Source organism: Pongo abelii, chromosome 7, assembly GCF_028885655.2.
Source record: "Pongo abelii isolate AG06213 chromosome 7, NHGRI_mPonAbe1-v2.0_pri, whole genome shotgun sequence".
Lineage (NCBI taxonomy): Eukaryota > Metazoa > Chordata > Mammalia > Primates > Hominidae > Pongo > Pongo abelii.
The window spans coordinates 156,708,994-156,724,957 of NC_071992.2; the positions used below are offsets into that span (position 1 = coordinate 156,708,994).

At 47.8% G+C, this 15,964-nt stretch overlaps 1 protein-coding gene across 4 annotated transcripts in view; it reads right to left on the bottom strand.

Moving 5' to 3' along the window:
- The window catches only part of TRAPPC9 (trafficking protein particle complex subunit 9), a 744,079-nt gene that overhangs the window by 575,929 nt on the left and 152,186 nt on the right, over positions 1-15,964 (bottom strand). For all 4 annotated transcript variants that reach the window (XM_024250828.3, XM_009244129.4, XM_024250829.3 and 1 more), the window contains 2 exons: positions 10,171-10,316; positions 1,989-2,074 (listed from right to left, as the gene is read on the bottom strand). In XM_024250828.3, coding sequence (XP_024106596.1) covers positions 1,989-2,074; positions 10,171-10,316 — 232 coding nt within the window. The remainder of the gene's footprint in view (positions 1-1,988; positions 2,075-10,170; positions 10,317-15,964) is intronic.

Genomic DNA, 15,964 nt, shown 5'->3' on the forward strand with positions numbered 1-15,964 from the left:
TAGATGTGCTGATGTTGGGAGCCCGAGTTCTCACGCGGGAAGAAAGGACACACACAGATGGAGGAAGGCAAGCACCCTCTGGAGAAGTGCTGGAAAGCGAGGGTCCCCGTGAACAGGGCAGATAATACATGCATGTCCATGGTGCAGACGCAGGGGTATACACGTGTGTACATATATGTAGGCATATGGGTTTAGATATATATGTGTGTGTGTTCTCATGTATGTGTATATGCATACAGACTTTTCCCAACTCTGTCTACAGGAAGCACCCAGAAGCAAAGCCAGTTTCTCGGCAGTGAGTACACTTAGTGCCCGGACTTGGAGCCAAGGTGTGAAATGATCTATGTGTGGAACAGATGCAGCAGGCAAGGGTGGAAGCCGAGGAGCCAATTGTCTCTAGGCAAATATATTGGCATTTATTTCTTTTGAAAATAGCTAAAGCAATATGGCCAACTGTGAACATTTTTTAAATGTGAATGGTGGAGATGCGAGTGTGTACTACTCCCTGTAACATTTCATAGGTTTAAAATACTTCCTAATTTAGTTTTTAAAACTTTGCCCATGATTTGTGGGCTATCTCCATGTGGTGCTTTTTATTTTGTTCCCTGCTCTTCCTCATTTGTTATAATAAGCACATATTGTTTTTAAACCAGATAAAAATGAAAGCTACATTTTAAGACCAAAAAAACAAAAATGTGTAAGAAAGAGCAGCAGTCATTTGATACTTTAACCACTTTGGGGAAAATTCTCTAAACTGCTTCTCCCTACTAAGGCTGAGACAGAAAGCCACAGGAAAGGGCAGAGCCAAATCCTACTGCAGGTCAGTCCTCACCCAACAGGAGGAGAAGCGCTCCTCCCGAGCGCACCTCAAGACTATAAGCTGAACATCCAGCTGAGCTTCCAGGAGCTCAGACGGATTTCGGGAAACTATGCCACATGCTAGAGGCCTAAACAGCATTTCAACAGCCACCACGTGTCCACCTGGCAAACTGCAACTCAGCCTGTACTCACAGCCAGGCTGTCACATCTGTCCCAGGAACCCTTCCCTGACTCTCCAGGGCCAGGCAGACTCCCCCCACATCAGGCCTGCAACACCTCGTGCACCCCAACAGAGCCTTGATCACAGCGGCAGCAGGGACCAGGGCCTGACCATCTCTGTCCCCTCAGGGCCTTGCCTGGGGCCCGACATGTGGCAAGAGCACTCAGCGAGATACCTGCATGAAGGGCCCACCTCTTACCCTGAACACCAGTCACAAAACCCTGAAAGACAATGTCCACTCTCGCAGCACCCTCCTTTGCGTGCTGCTGAAAAGTTACACGGCAGCACCACACAGCAATGCAGAGAAGACTCGAGGGATGGAACCTACATTGGCGTGGGGAGGGTCTGCTCTGAAAACATAGAATCAGCTTAGAGGGCCAGTACAAATCTCCTTCCCCCTGACTAGAGAATTGGGTAAGCATTTCCAACAGAAGAGATTACAAAGTGAATTTTTCACACCCTACACAAAGTACAGAAATGGGACATCAGGATTTTAAAACAAGAGAAAGCTCGTGGTGGTGGTGTGGTCATTTATCCTCCCATTCCACAGCTTGTTCTTCCCTGGGGCCTTGATCATCTTATCATCTTGCAGCAATAAAATCATGCTGATATCACTGAGCAGCAGGCAGAATGTGGACTTTGCAACCGCAACGCATCTCATGTAAGCTTCAAAATTATTATTTCACATCTTATACTCAATCAACTAAGCTCGGTATGTGTTCAAATCAGAGGTTTCTTTGTAGGTTCAAATATTTATTGAGAACCAAGCCTAAAGACACAGGAATAACATAACATGGTCTTCATTTACAATAAGCTTATATGCTCTGGCAAAACAAACATAAAAACAGACACATATCATAAGATGTGTGCCTCAGACATTAAGTAAAACCTACTTTAATGAGAAGTTTGTGTGTTAGCCCAAAAAGGTCAAATGATTGGTGATACATACCATGTTTTCAACTCGAAGTTCAAACGGCATTGGGTTATATACCATCAGCTGAACTTCACACACATCTCCTTGAACCCACTGGAAATCTAGAAAATACACACACATAAATGAATCCATGTATTGTTGGTATTTTTTCACTTTCCACATGGTTTCCAATTATTCCTCTGGCAATTTATATTCTCAGTGAGGCAGCAGGCTCTATGATCATCTTGAGACGAGTGATTCAAAGCTGCTTTTTCCACCAGCTTTCTCTGAAACAAAGCAAGGCAGCCGTCACTGGCGCTTTGATGCCACATGAATGGCGCTTTGATGCCACATGAATGGCGCTTGTCGCCACCTTTGGCGGGCTGCATTCATGCTGGCATCAGTCCAGATGGCACTGTTCTTGGTACAGAGCCATAAGGCACACCGCGCTTCACAGGGCTGAGAGGCTGGCAACACAGGAAGATAGCACTGGGGTCACTTTTGAGTAACACGGAGTGTGATTTGCCCTATTCCCCTAAGATTGTGAGAGGGGAGGCTTCTCCTCCCCACCTACTCCCAGGTCAACTGCAGTTCAGTACCTGTGCGGGGGCAGAATTCTGATGACCTCCAAAACCCCCAGCCTTGGTGTGCACAATCTGGTGTGCACGCACTATGTAATCCCCACCTTCAGTGTGAATATGATGATTAGGCTATATTGTAAAACAAAGGTGGAAAGATTTTGCAGATGTGATTGAGGACCTCAATCCATTGACTCTGAGTTAATCAAAAGGAAGGTTGTCCTGGATGGGCTTGTTCTAATCAGGTAAGACCGCACAGGAGACCATATCCTTGCCTAGAGGGCCTTTGGAGAGGACCACATGGCAAGGGCCTAAGAGCAGCCTCTAGGAGCTGAGAGCAGCACCGGCAGACAGCAAGAGAATGGGGTTCACAGGAAATGAATGAAGAACAGCCTGAGGAGTCGTGAAAGCAGGCCCTTCCCTTAGTTGAGCCTCCAGATGAGGATACAGCCCCAGATGACACTTAGATTTCAGTCCTGTGAATCCCTGAGCAGAGGACCCAGCTGAAGCCCACACAAATCTTGAGGAAGCAGATTTGTGTTGTGTTAAGCCACTGAGTCTGTGGTCATTTGTTACAAAGCAACAAAAAGCTAATTCAGCATCTGTCCCAATTTCTATCACCCCCTCCTCCCTTTACAATCCTCTCGTAGGCAAACCAGAAGGAATTTCAGAATCAATCAACACGTAGCAGGCATGTGTTAGGTGTGAGGCACTTCCAGACAGGTTATCTCATTACTCAGCACAAAGACCTCCTGAGATAGGTATGATAACCCCCATCACTGCAAGGCAAACACTCAAGGTCCAAACAGGGTGATAAATTGGCCCAGGAACCACACAGCAAATGAGAGGAGCTGCTGGATTCAAGCCTCTGAACTCAGAGGCACCCCAAGCAGACACGGGTGGCTAACAGGGCAGTGGACGGCTTTTTCTCTAGCAGATAAGAAAGTCTGTTGACCAGAATTATTCAACTTTCACAGAGCTTTCATAAGCGTGTTCTCAAAACACAGCTTTTTCCACACACTCTGCACCCTGCACAGAGATGAGGACTGACTCCACCACACCTATGACATCTGACCCAGAGCTGGCATATTGACATTGCCTAAATTAATACAGTGCCCACCAGGTGAGCTAACAGCTCCCCCAATGCCTGCACCACGATGTACTCCTCTGAGCCTCTGGACAACGCAGTGAATAGCCACAGTCTATGTCAGCAGCACAAATGCTATGCCCGTTCTACAAAAGAGGAGAACCCCTCTGACAGGCTGGCCTGCCTGCCTGACCTATGGTCCTGAGAAGCAAGAGAACTGAGATTCGAACTCCAGTCTGTCTGGTTCCAAAACCTACACTCTTTTCACCCTACTGCTTCACCTCTCAGGACCCCAGAAACTCAGTTCTTGTCCTTCCCTCATCCTAGCTTCCATGCCCCCCACCTCCCAGGCCCACCAGCTTCTGAGGACCTTCAATGGGAGGGGGCTCACCCGCTCTCCTCATGCACATAAATCAATGGCCAGAGCACAACATGCTCCCAGCCCACCTGCCCACCGGCCTCACCCAGCCTGCCCGGCACCACTGATGGTCAGCATCCCAGCCCACTCCTCACCACAAATGAAGAAGGTCACTCTCTTTAAACAAGTGGCTAACGCCTGGTAATTAAGAAACGGCTTGTCCTATCATGGTCATGATGATGATGATGATAATAATAATAAGCCATTTAAAAAATCACTTTCTAGGGTACTGAAAAAATAATGTATACTTAGATGGTCCATGTCTACTAAAGGGTGAATCTAAAATAAACTGTTGATTACATAAAAATTTATTCTTCTTTTTTTTTTCTTTTTTTGAGATGGAGTATCACTCTGTACCCAGGTTGGAGTGCAGCGGTGTGATCTCGGCTCACTGCAACTTCCACCTCCCAGGTTCAAACGAGTCTCCTTCCTCAGCCTCCCAAGTAGCTGGGACTACAGGTGTGTGCCACCATGCCCAGCTAATTTTGTTTGTATTTTTAGTAGAGACAGGGTTTCGCCATGTTGGCCAGGCTGGTCTCGAACTCCTGACCTCAACTAATCCCCCCACCTTGGCCTCCCAGAGTACCGGAATTACAGGCGTGAGCCACCACGCCCGGCCTGAAAAGTGATTTTGCTGAAAGAAGGAGATAACCCCCTTCCACCCTCAGCATGTCAAAGCACACGGTGGTGGCCCTTCCTATTTTGTCCCAGAAATAGTGTGAAGGCACAAGAATTAGCCTCTCTGAAACCCCCTCACCTCAGGCCCTGCCCTCCCTGTTGCGGGACACACTGTGCATGCTGTCATCTGTGGACCCACGGCACCGGGCGGTGGCATTTATTGACAAGTTCGTCTCTTTCTGCTACACTGTATGGACTCACGTGGCAGGAAAGACTCCTGATTTATCAATGCATCCCCAGCACATAGCACAGGGCATATAACTGCTACCAAATATGTTACTGAATGGCTGCCAGGGACTTTAGAAACATTATCTCCCTTGATCCTTAGAACCACCCTCCGTGTCATCTTCTAATGTCCCCATTCCGTAGACGGCATGACTGCAGAGGCGCGATCAGCTGTCCACGGTCACACAGTGGGGAGCTGCAGGGCCAGGCTGCAGCCCAGGTCCACCTGACAGCCACAGCCTCTCCAGGCCACCGCGCTGCCTCTGGGGCAGCAGTCGACCTTGGCACTAAGCCTGGCAGCACCACAAAGACCTATCAAAAATGACAGAAGGCCTTCAACCCAACACACTCAAGCTGAGGCCAGTGTTGCAGTCATCTTTGAATGAATGTCGCTCGGATGATGGCCACACCAGCCAACACACAAAGACTCGTGAACTATTCCAAGTTAAAGTGGAAAATGGTCTCAAACACTGCCCTCAAGAGCTTCTTCATCTCTAAAACCCTATGCCACCGGTTGTGATGATACCTCCCCCAATTATACACCGAGGTTCATTTAGAGAGACTGGAAATTTAGGTTAAAGTTATGTGATCTGTCAAGCCTCTGCACACTCACTGATCAGTACATTGCCAAAAAGATATTAGAAGCTATGGGATATAAATTGCATTTTCCTACCAAACAAATAATGTGCATTTTGGCTGAAACTTGTGTTATATCTCAGAAAAAAATCTTACATCATCCACTGAATTTGTCCTCAGCCCAGATGAGCAGGTACTTCTTACTACGGTGAGAAGCCATATTATAAAGGAAAAAGGCCCTGGGCATCGAGTCCTGCAACCTGGCATGGAGCCTGGGGAATGTCACTGACAAGCTATCTGACCTGGGGCAGGTACTTAAATTTCATTCAGTCTTAATTTTCTCATCTGGAAATAGGGAATATAATAATGCCTGCAGCATCAGCATCAAATAGTTTTGAGAATCACTGGATAATGTTTGCTTAAGCCCTCTTCAACAAATACAGATTGTAATTTTCATAAAAGGAATCTTCGACAATGTCTTTTTATTTGTTTTTTGAGGTAGGGTCTTGCTCTGTCACCCAGGCTGGAGTGCAGTGGTACAATCTTGGCTCACTATAGCCTCCACCTCCTAGGCTCAGGTGATTCTCCCACCTCAGCCTCCCAAGTAGCTGGGACCACAGGTGCCCGCCACCAGGACTGGCTAATTTTTCGTATTTTGTGTAGAGATGGGGTTTTGCCATGTTGGCCAGGCTGATCTCGAACTCCTGGGCTCAAGCAATCCACCCGCCTCAGCCTCCCGAAGTGCTGGGATTACAGGCGTGGGCCACCACACTCGGCCAACAATTTCTTAAGATTGAAAAGGAAAAGCAGAGAGGCAGGGCCTACAATCCATGCCATCAGTGGCACAGGGCCCTGCGCCCTGGCATCTGGGTTCACGCTCTGCTGTTGCTGTCTTCAAATTCTTAGTGATGTTTGAACAAAGGCCCTATGTTTGCATTTTGCACTGGGCCCCACATATCACATGGCCCATCCTGAGAAGAGGAGTCTCACACCTCCAGTCTCCTAAATCACCTCTAGAAGTTTTTCTCAACAAAAGGACTGAAGCTTTCCTCAAAAGTTCTGTAGGGGAGATAGCTCATCACCAACCCCGATGAGAACGCAAAAGAGCAGACAGAGACTCTAGAAGGTCCCAGGGGGAAGAGCCTGAGCACTCGTAGGACAGCGAGTCCGGGGCAGGGGAGACAGAGGAGCCCTGAGGGTGGCCGGCCCATCCCCACGGAGCTCGGAAGACGCCCTCCAGAGAGGAAAGGTGGCATTCCCACAGGAGGCCAGGAAACAATGTCCCCAAAACACAGTGAGGACAGGATTTGTACAGCTCTCTCCTGCTTACCGCAACACACGCTGGAGCACATCTGGGGCCGCCATCAGGCCCTGCCTGTTCATCCACCACGTCTACCCAGCGCCTACACTTCCTGTCACCTCATGTTCTCCAGATCAGAGAAGCAGTGGCAGGAGAGACAAGGTTGGGGTGTCTTTCAGAATCAATAGACTAAAAATGGCATTTTAAAAACACATACACACACACACACACATGCATAGACACACACACATACACACACACACGCATACACACAATATACACATGCATACACACATACACACGCATACACACACATACACACAGATGCATACACACATACACACGCATACACACACACACAGATGCATACACACATACACACGCATACACACACACACACACACACACAAATTCTAGAGTAGACTATATAGTTAGCGCTCATGTTTTCAGAAATTTTCCAAAATACAGTATTGACTGCAGTTTTTCAAGGGCATGACCCCATGTCTCTTTATTTTCTTCTCATTCTAACAGTGAACAGCTACAACAGCTGGAGCCACTCCTTGCAAAGCCCACACGGCTCCTCAGAGGGAGGCTGCGTCTGAGCCTCCAGAGGGCTTCCCCAGGGTCTGCGGGGCCCCCACCCCACACCCCACTCCCAGTTAGCCCAGTGTTTATTGTTCATTCAAGTTCAACGTGTAAGTAACCAGGTACCCCTGCGGACAGGTGTACAGTTTTAGAGACCTTTTATTCACATTTAGTCTCGACAGTCAACTTCTCATGTTTGTGTCTTGCCTGCATGAACTAAACAGAAAAACCAGCCAAGGGTGAGGACTGTGGGGTCCAGGTAATAGGTCTCTCCCACACCTGCTGTGCAAGTGAGAGGAAACCACAGGGTACTAACGGAAACAGGACACGTGGTCTGTGATGTGAAATCAAGCTTGTCACTAACTGAGTAACTTTTAGTTACTTCTAAAAGTCGTTTCTCTGAGTTTGTTTCCTCATCTGTAGAAGGGAGATAAAAATGAAATCTCCCAAAAATACTAGAAAAACTAAACAAGGTAACATATGATAACCTCTTATAAAGCACAATTAGAATAAAAGAAATGATTACCATTTTTAAAAGCACAAGGTTCTTTGAGTACTCCCACCCTAGTTATGCCCTTTATCTCAGCAAACAACTTTATTTCCTCTGAAGCACTTTATTTTTTAAGGCATTCAGATAATTTACAAATTGTTAATGAAGTTTATCATGAGACCCTTACAGAAGCTAAGAAATCCTAGAGCTAGTAATATACGAGAAATGCTCATCAAGACAATGTGCTGGCTGGACGCAGAGGTCCCCACCTGTAATCCCAGCTCTCTAGGAGGCCGAGGCAGGCGATTCACTTGACCCCAAGAATTCGAGACCAGCCTGGGCAACATGGCAAAACCCCATCTCTACAAAAAATACAAAAATCAGTGGGTGTGGTAGTGTGCACCTGTGGTCCCACCTACTCGGGAGGCTGAGGCAGGAGGATCAATTGAGCCCAGGAGGTTGAGGCAGCAGTGAGCCCTAATTACACCACTGCACTCCAGCCTGGGTGACAGAGCTAGACCCTGTCTCAAAAAAAAAAACAAAAGATGATGTGCTACACATAACGCTCTTATTGTCCCTTCTGCCTTGAATTCCACCATGCCCTGCCAGGAACATGAAATGTACAGTGAGATCTAGGTTCTCCTGTGAGTTCTTGGACATGACACTTAAACGTCCTGAATCAGTTTCTCTGTCTATCAAATCTATAAAATGGGATTCATAATATGTACCCTATCCATTCATTCATTCTTTTGTCACTGCTGCAGGTGCTGGGGAGACAGCAGCTGCACACAGCCTGACAGAATTCTGGGCTTCAGGTGATATTGCGGGACAAAGCATCAATGGGCCAGTGTGGGTCTGAGCTGGAGAGAAGCTGGGAAGAGAATCCCAGACAACACTGCTAGAGATGGTGGGAGGAGTGGCCTGCAAGGCGCTGGGATCAGAGAACACCCCTCTGAAGGAGGGGGCATTTGAACAGAGACCAAAAGGGTGTGACAACAAGAGAGCCAATGATAGAGGGGGAGGGGATGAGTCCCTGGCAAAGGAAACAGCGAGCCCCAAAGCCCTGGGCCTGGATCAAGCCTGTTTCTTTCCACGACCAGAAAGGAGTCACTATGGCTAAACCAGAGTGATGGTGGCAGGAGGTGGCATGAAAAGCCCGACAGAGTGGGAGGGGTGTGGGCAGGGCGGGGTCAGGGAGCGCCTGCCGTCCGTAACTCGAGGTGTGGGTGAGCTTGCAAGTGCAACAGGAAGCCTCTGTCCTGGAAAGAAAAGCATGGTGGGAAAAGGAGCTGGAATGCCTTTTTCCTAAATTGGAGGTACAGGAATTAAGAGCAGAAATAAAGAAACAGAAGGAGAAGAAAGCACTGGATATCAAACGCAGAGCACCACGGTTGCGCAGGCCTCCCGCTCACACTCCTCGGAGGCCCCGGCAGTCGCCAAGAAGCAGCCAGCCTCCAGGCCCTCAAGGTTCTGTCACAGGGCATGTGGGCTCGACCGGCAGTGGTCCCCAGTGACCGGCAATCACAATCTCCTGCAAGTGGCAGCAAGGGACAGGGAGCTTGGCACCACAGCCGGGCTTCGGGAAGGACACCAAGGGACAGGGCTGGTGGTGCATGCTGAGCCCTGGTGCAGGAGGGACAAGAGCTCAGACACAGGAAAGCTCAGGAGAGATTGTCCACTCCCAGTCTCTCCCACAACACAGCTTAACCCCAGGACTGGCTGTCCTGATCACCTGTGTTCACAAAAGAACATAACACAATTACCTCATCCCCCACTCAATCCTGAACACAATCCAACCCTGAATCTTTCTTTGATGATTCAGAAGTCACTTCAGCCCTTGGAAAATCAGTCTGCATCTCCAATGATCACTTTTCTGTAGTTCACATAAGTCTCAGTTAACAAAAGTCTTTCTGGTTTCCAGAACTTTCACAAAATTACCTTATATGAAATAAATTTTTTAAAATCAGATCTATGGGCAATTGCCTGCCAAAAGCAACAAATAAACTTCCATGACAGACTGCACACACGCACACACGCGCGCACATGTGTGCACACATCCACACATGCACACGTGTAAACACACATATGCATGCATGCACACATACACACACATGTATGCACACATGCACACACATATACACACATATGCATGCGTGCACACATCCATGCACACACACACGCACATGCATGAACTGGCTTAAAATTCTGTTCTAAAAATCTAGAAAAGCCATTGGAAATCAGGTGGCAGAGCACGGTGGGAAAGCCAGGATCAACGTCCTACCTATTTTCTTGTTCCGCTCTTCTCCACGGTTGTGTGCGATAATTGGTGAATAGATGAAGGGACTTTTGGTTGACACGTTCTGACCCAGCAAGCTTTTCATTTTGTGTGGCCGGAGGCTAGCAGGAAGGTTCAACAGTTTCACATGCCTGTTGTTTCAAACAGAACACAAATACTTCAACTGTCTGGTTAGCGTGGTTTCAGGATAAACACAACCAAACATGATGTATCAGAAAAACAGTAAATCAGTCAGGAAGAAGATAAATGGAGGGAGGAAAAGCACTCCGAGGCAACAGGACACAGCAAGGAAGTGTTGCAACAGTAACTCAAGACTCTCCCAGAGAGGGGAAATCACTCCCTGGAACTAGGGGAGCAGCCACTTCCCTCTGGGGACTCCTGAACTGGGCCCAAGGATGGTCTGGAGTCAGAAAGGCCAGCTTGAAATCTCACTTCACACTTACCAGCCGTGTGCCTTTGGGCACGTGCCTTGCCATCTCTAAAACATAGGTTCCTTGTGTATAAAGTGCAGGTGGGGCCACCACCTTCCCCATGGACCCATGGGGAGGATCCGGCTAAAGACTCCTGGCATAGGGCCCACTGCCTGGCCCAGGATGGCTCTTCTCTGCCTCTCCCTTTCCCGAGGGACCTGCCCACAGCAAGTGGCAGCCAGACCCTGACCCACAGGAAGAGATGGCACCCATGAGAAGGTCAACAGCACCCTCTGCTCTACTCGCATGCATGACTGCCTCTCCAGCAGCAGCATCTGTATCTGACATTGCTTGCCACAGCATCCCAGCTGTGGATGTCTGCCAATCTGTACTCATGCTCGAATTCATCCAGCTAGCATTAAGATAAATTTATCAATCCATGGAGCCTGAGCATAATCAGGCACTGTGCTAACCACTGCATATGTATTATCTCACTTAAACGTCACAAACACCTTCTTAGTTTGGGTACAATTACTATTGTCTCCACGTCATCAATAAGGAAACTCACACAAGAGGGACTAAGTATATTGCCCCAAATCCGATGGCTGGAAAGCAGTAACAATAGGTGACACTATGCTCTTAAACCACAGTACTAGAAGGTGCTGTCACCCTTGTGACCAGTTTGGGAAGATGGTGGTTAAGATCTGGAACACTCCTGGACGTCAGACAGAAAGGACAAGGGGTGGAGGTGGGAAAACGGGAAGACTGAGAGTGACACTCATCACGATGAATCTACATGCTCCCACCCCCCGCCTCCCGGCCTCCGCAGGAAGGTGAGGCCACCTGAGGAGCTCTGGCCAGTAGGTTGTGAGTGGGAGCCACCGAGGCCTCTGAGAGACACACACTTTAGAGCGACAGGCCAGCCCCCAGCTCTCTCCTTCGGCTGCATGGCCATGGCGATCCTGGAGGCTGGACATTGAGAAGGTGGAGCACCAGACAGATGCAGCCTGGAGCACTGAGCAACCTCCCAGAGCTCAGCTGCCCTGGAGAGCCACCCAACCCACATCAAACTTGTGTGAGTGAGGCAGAAACTGTTGTTACAGTAAATCACGAAGATTTCAGGGTTAATTTTTCTGCCACAGTGCACCCTAACCTATACTGCGTAATAATGACTGCCTTACAGAATCCACAAAATCACCACCTCTCTCAGTGAGGAGGGACCTCAGATGCCTCATTCCATCCTGCCCTGTGCAAAGCACACCTACAGCACTCGGCAGACAATCCCCACCAGAGACCCACATCCCAGCCCCAGGAAGCCTGCCACGTGTGTGGTTCTCACCCACCACCCTCAGTGACTCACGGCAGGAGATGGTGCTAACCCCGCACCCTCCAGACGAAGGGCACACCCAGCACGTGCTCCCCAGCTCCCTTCGCTTTGTGTGTGCCCTTCATTATGCCTTTATCATAGCGGATCAGAACCGTTTCATTTTGTATCTGTTTCCACTCAGCTGTGATGTGAGCCTGCTGAGGACAGGGGCACCAGGGCCTTATCTGTCTCTAGCTGCAGAACTAATAAAAATTGTACTTGGTCTATGAAGCTGCCAACAGTAAAGCAGAAGTCCAGGGATAAAGTGTCCAAGACAAGGATGATCTTGACAGATTCCGTCTGGAAACTGCTGACACCGTAAAAACCTGACTTCCCTCAGGAGCAGCAGCCGTCGGGGCCGCGCAAAGCACCGCAGAGCGCTGATCAGGAAGCGACACCAGACGAACTGGTCGAGAGGAATGACAGTCAACAACCACTCACCTTTTGTTTCTTGGTTTTTAATTCATCAATCTTATTCACAGAGAAACATATCTAAGAAGAGATGGGTGGAGACTACGACTGGCCTCAAGTGCCTCGTGTGTGTGACAGTGTGGAGGTTGCTTGCTCCGAGTCCGGAGCAACTGAGCGAGCTGGAAAGGGCGACCGCGCCAGCTGTAGTAGCAAGGTGGGGCCAGCCGCTCCCATCCTGAATGCCGCTGTACAATTCTCATCAGCTCTAAATAGCTCTGGTTTAAGAAATTCTTAAGGAAGGTTATGGCTTGGCCGCTAGACCATGTATGGGAGAAAATCCTGGACAGTGGCGTGAACACAGTCATGGAGGCTGCATCCTGACTGGTGTCTGGGAGGCCGAAGCACAACCCTGAATTTGGGCCTCTAAACACCTCTCTGAATAAATGCCTAGAATCCTTCCTCACACGGCAGAATTAACTTAAAAGTTTAAGTTTTAAACGTATCAAAGCAACTCGAAGCTCACTCTGACTAGAGGATTTGGGTCTTTGTTCACGTAAATGCCTTCATTAACTCTTAAGCTCTTTTCCAGGTTGAAAGAGCTCAATGTTAGCTCTTAAAAAAAAATATTCAATGAATCCCGCTCCCCCATCACTGCCCCCAAATTAAAGACTCACTGGTTAACTGGAAATGGCACTGAAACTCTATTCCACTTCCTTAATAATAATCCAGGACTTACAGTGTGTTAATAATCTACACGCTTACTACGGGCCTGATAGTCTACTGTTGGCTACTGTGTACACACTGTATCATTTTTGCAGAGAATTCCATAAGTAAGGAAAAAAGATCACTTATAGTTCTATCAGAACCATCCTCTGCTTTAACTCTGGGCAACAGCAACAGGATGTGGGCTTGGCCACCTCCTGGCAGATGAGATCATGCTTGGCCACTACTACCTCTTCGCAATTAGCCTTGGACCAAAAGCGCATCTTAGGCACTCAATAAATATTTTATTAATTGAATTTTGGAATACAATTAAAATAGGGATGTATTTTGGCTCCTTTTTCATTACTTGCATCATAATTACTTGAAATCATCTTTGGGTGAGCCTAGTTTATGCTCCCATGCTACAGAGAACAAGTAAGTATCTTCCTGTATATTGCTAAAATAGTTTTATTGTCAAATACTAAGAAAGGCCTCAAGGGAAAAGAAAATGGCTCTGATCATCTATTCTAAAACCAAAGTCATAATTATGAGCCAAACCCAGGAGTAAATTCGTTTACGTTTAACGATTCTATATAGCAGGTCTGATAATTTACTCACCAATGTAGACATTTTTCAATGAACTTATCCTGTAACACTAACAGGAGCTTTAGTTTTCAAGTGTACATATTACTGAGCTCTTCTTATGTCATACGGGTTGACCTGCAATGCCTGACTTAATTTTTTTTTTTTTTTTTTGAGATAGAGTCTCGCTCTTGTCGCCCAGGCTGGAGTGCAGTGGCACGATCTTGGTTTACTGCAACCTCCACCTTCTGGGTTCCGGCGATTCTCTTGCCTCAGCCTCCCAAGTAGCTGGGACTACAGGCACCTGCCACCACGCCTGGCTAATGTTTGTATTTTTAGTAGAGACGGAGTTTCGCCATGTTGGCCAGGCTGGTCTCGAATTCCTGACCTCCAGTGATCTGCCCACCTCTGCCTCCCAAAGTGCCAGTATTACAGGTGTGAACCACCGTGCCCAGCACCAATTTTTTTTTTAATTAAACTGGTAAAATCCATGTTTCTGGGCATAGGACGTTGAAGTGTTTGGTTGATATATGAAGATAGTCCCGGATTTGTTTCCTAAGGAAGCCTTGGCCTAGTCCATAGCTACTGCCCAGGCCTTCCTTCAGGTGGAGATGAGGAGCAAGGATTTAGGAAGAGGGGGACAACCCTACATGTGATGTGGACATTTAACTACTGCACACAGATTCACTGCAGGCCTGCCACGGAACAGGTGCTGAGAGCATTAACAACACAGGCCCGCTCTCCTCAGTCAGCATCGGCAGACACCTACCAGCTCTTCTTGATGCCTGAGAACATAACTCTGGATTCTCTGTTGCCCAACTCCTGCCAAAAGCTCAATGGCATTCATGAAGGAGTGTGTGATGCACAGCAGCCCACCCGTTATCCTAGATGCTGGCAGCACGGGGGCTAATGCAAGCCAGGCAACAGCAGGCCACACTGCCCTGTCCTCTGGGAGAGCCACCTTCACCCCCTGGTGCTCCGGTCCCATGCCCTCAGTATGCGTTACCAAATGCTAACAGCAAAACAACATCAGACACCTGCCTAGATTTTCATGGGGATGTTGCTGAGCATGTTACTCAAAACATCAGAACGTTCTCTTCGAGCGAATCCACTAAAGAGGTTTCCCACCTCATTGCTGGGAAGAGATGCATTTCCCCAGTGTGACTGATACATGCCTGTTCTTGAGAGGGGGGGCTCTTGTAGTCAATCATGCTTCCTTCTTGTCAGTTACCTCAGAATCATGCTCTCTCCCATCTCCAGCCATTACGTAGGACATTATGAATTCCAGGTACTAACAGAACTTGTCACTTTAGTTTTCTATCCCACTGTTACTTTCCCTTCACTCTGGTTACCTTAACTTGTTCTTTTTTTTGAGAGAAAGAGAGAGAGAGTATCGCACTATCACCCAGGTTGGAGTGCAGTGGTGCGATCTCCGCTCACTGCAACCTCCGCCTCCTGGGTTCAAGCAATTCTGGTGCCTCGGCCGCCCAAGTAGCTGGGACTCCAGGCATGCGCTACCACATCCGACTAATTTTTTGTATTTTTGGAAGAGATGGGGTTCCGCTCTGTTGGCCAGGCTGGTCTCGAACTCCTGAGCTCAGGCAATCCCCCTGCCTCAGCCTCCCAAAGTGTTCACATTACAGGCGTGAGCCACCATGCCCAACCCAGGAATTTTTTTAAATAACTAAATAGCTACATATCTGCATTTCTTAAGGGAGTGATGGAACTAATTCATTTGATTTAATTCAACATGTACAAACAAAAGTAAAAACTGACAGGGAATGGTAAGGTGACATCTAATTAGAGGCAAAATTCCCTGAAACCTCTATAAGAACTCATGTCTGCAAAGAGTTTTCTGCTTATAAAACAATTTCCCAAACATTTCATTTGATCCATGCATGGGAGGTATGTCTCATCAACCTCAGTTCAAGAAGAGGAAGTTAAATCGTTTGTTCAAAGTCACAAAGCTAACTGCAGAATGGGGGATAGGAATACAAGACTACTGAACAAAAGCCAGTGGCTTTTCCAATTTTACATGAAGGGGGTTTATTGGTGCTTGGCATAAATATGTCAATGCATTTTAGTTACTATCCTTCCTTTCTGAAACCTACAGAGATGTGTACACATCAGTATCCCTCACACATCATCATGATAGTCTTAGAGAAGGAAGTGGCATACAGTCTTTTCTAGAAGTATGGCCCATGGCATATCTTGGGGGAAAAAAGATCTTGCTTTGACAAGAAAAAGAGAAGTGCTGGAGGCTAAAGAATTACGGAGGCCAGGCGCAGTGGCTCATACCTGTAATCCT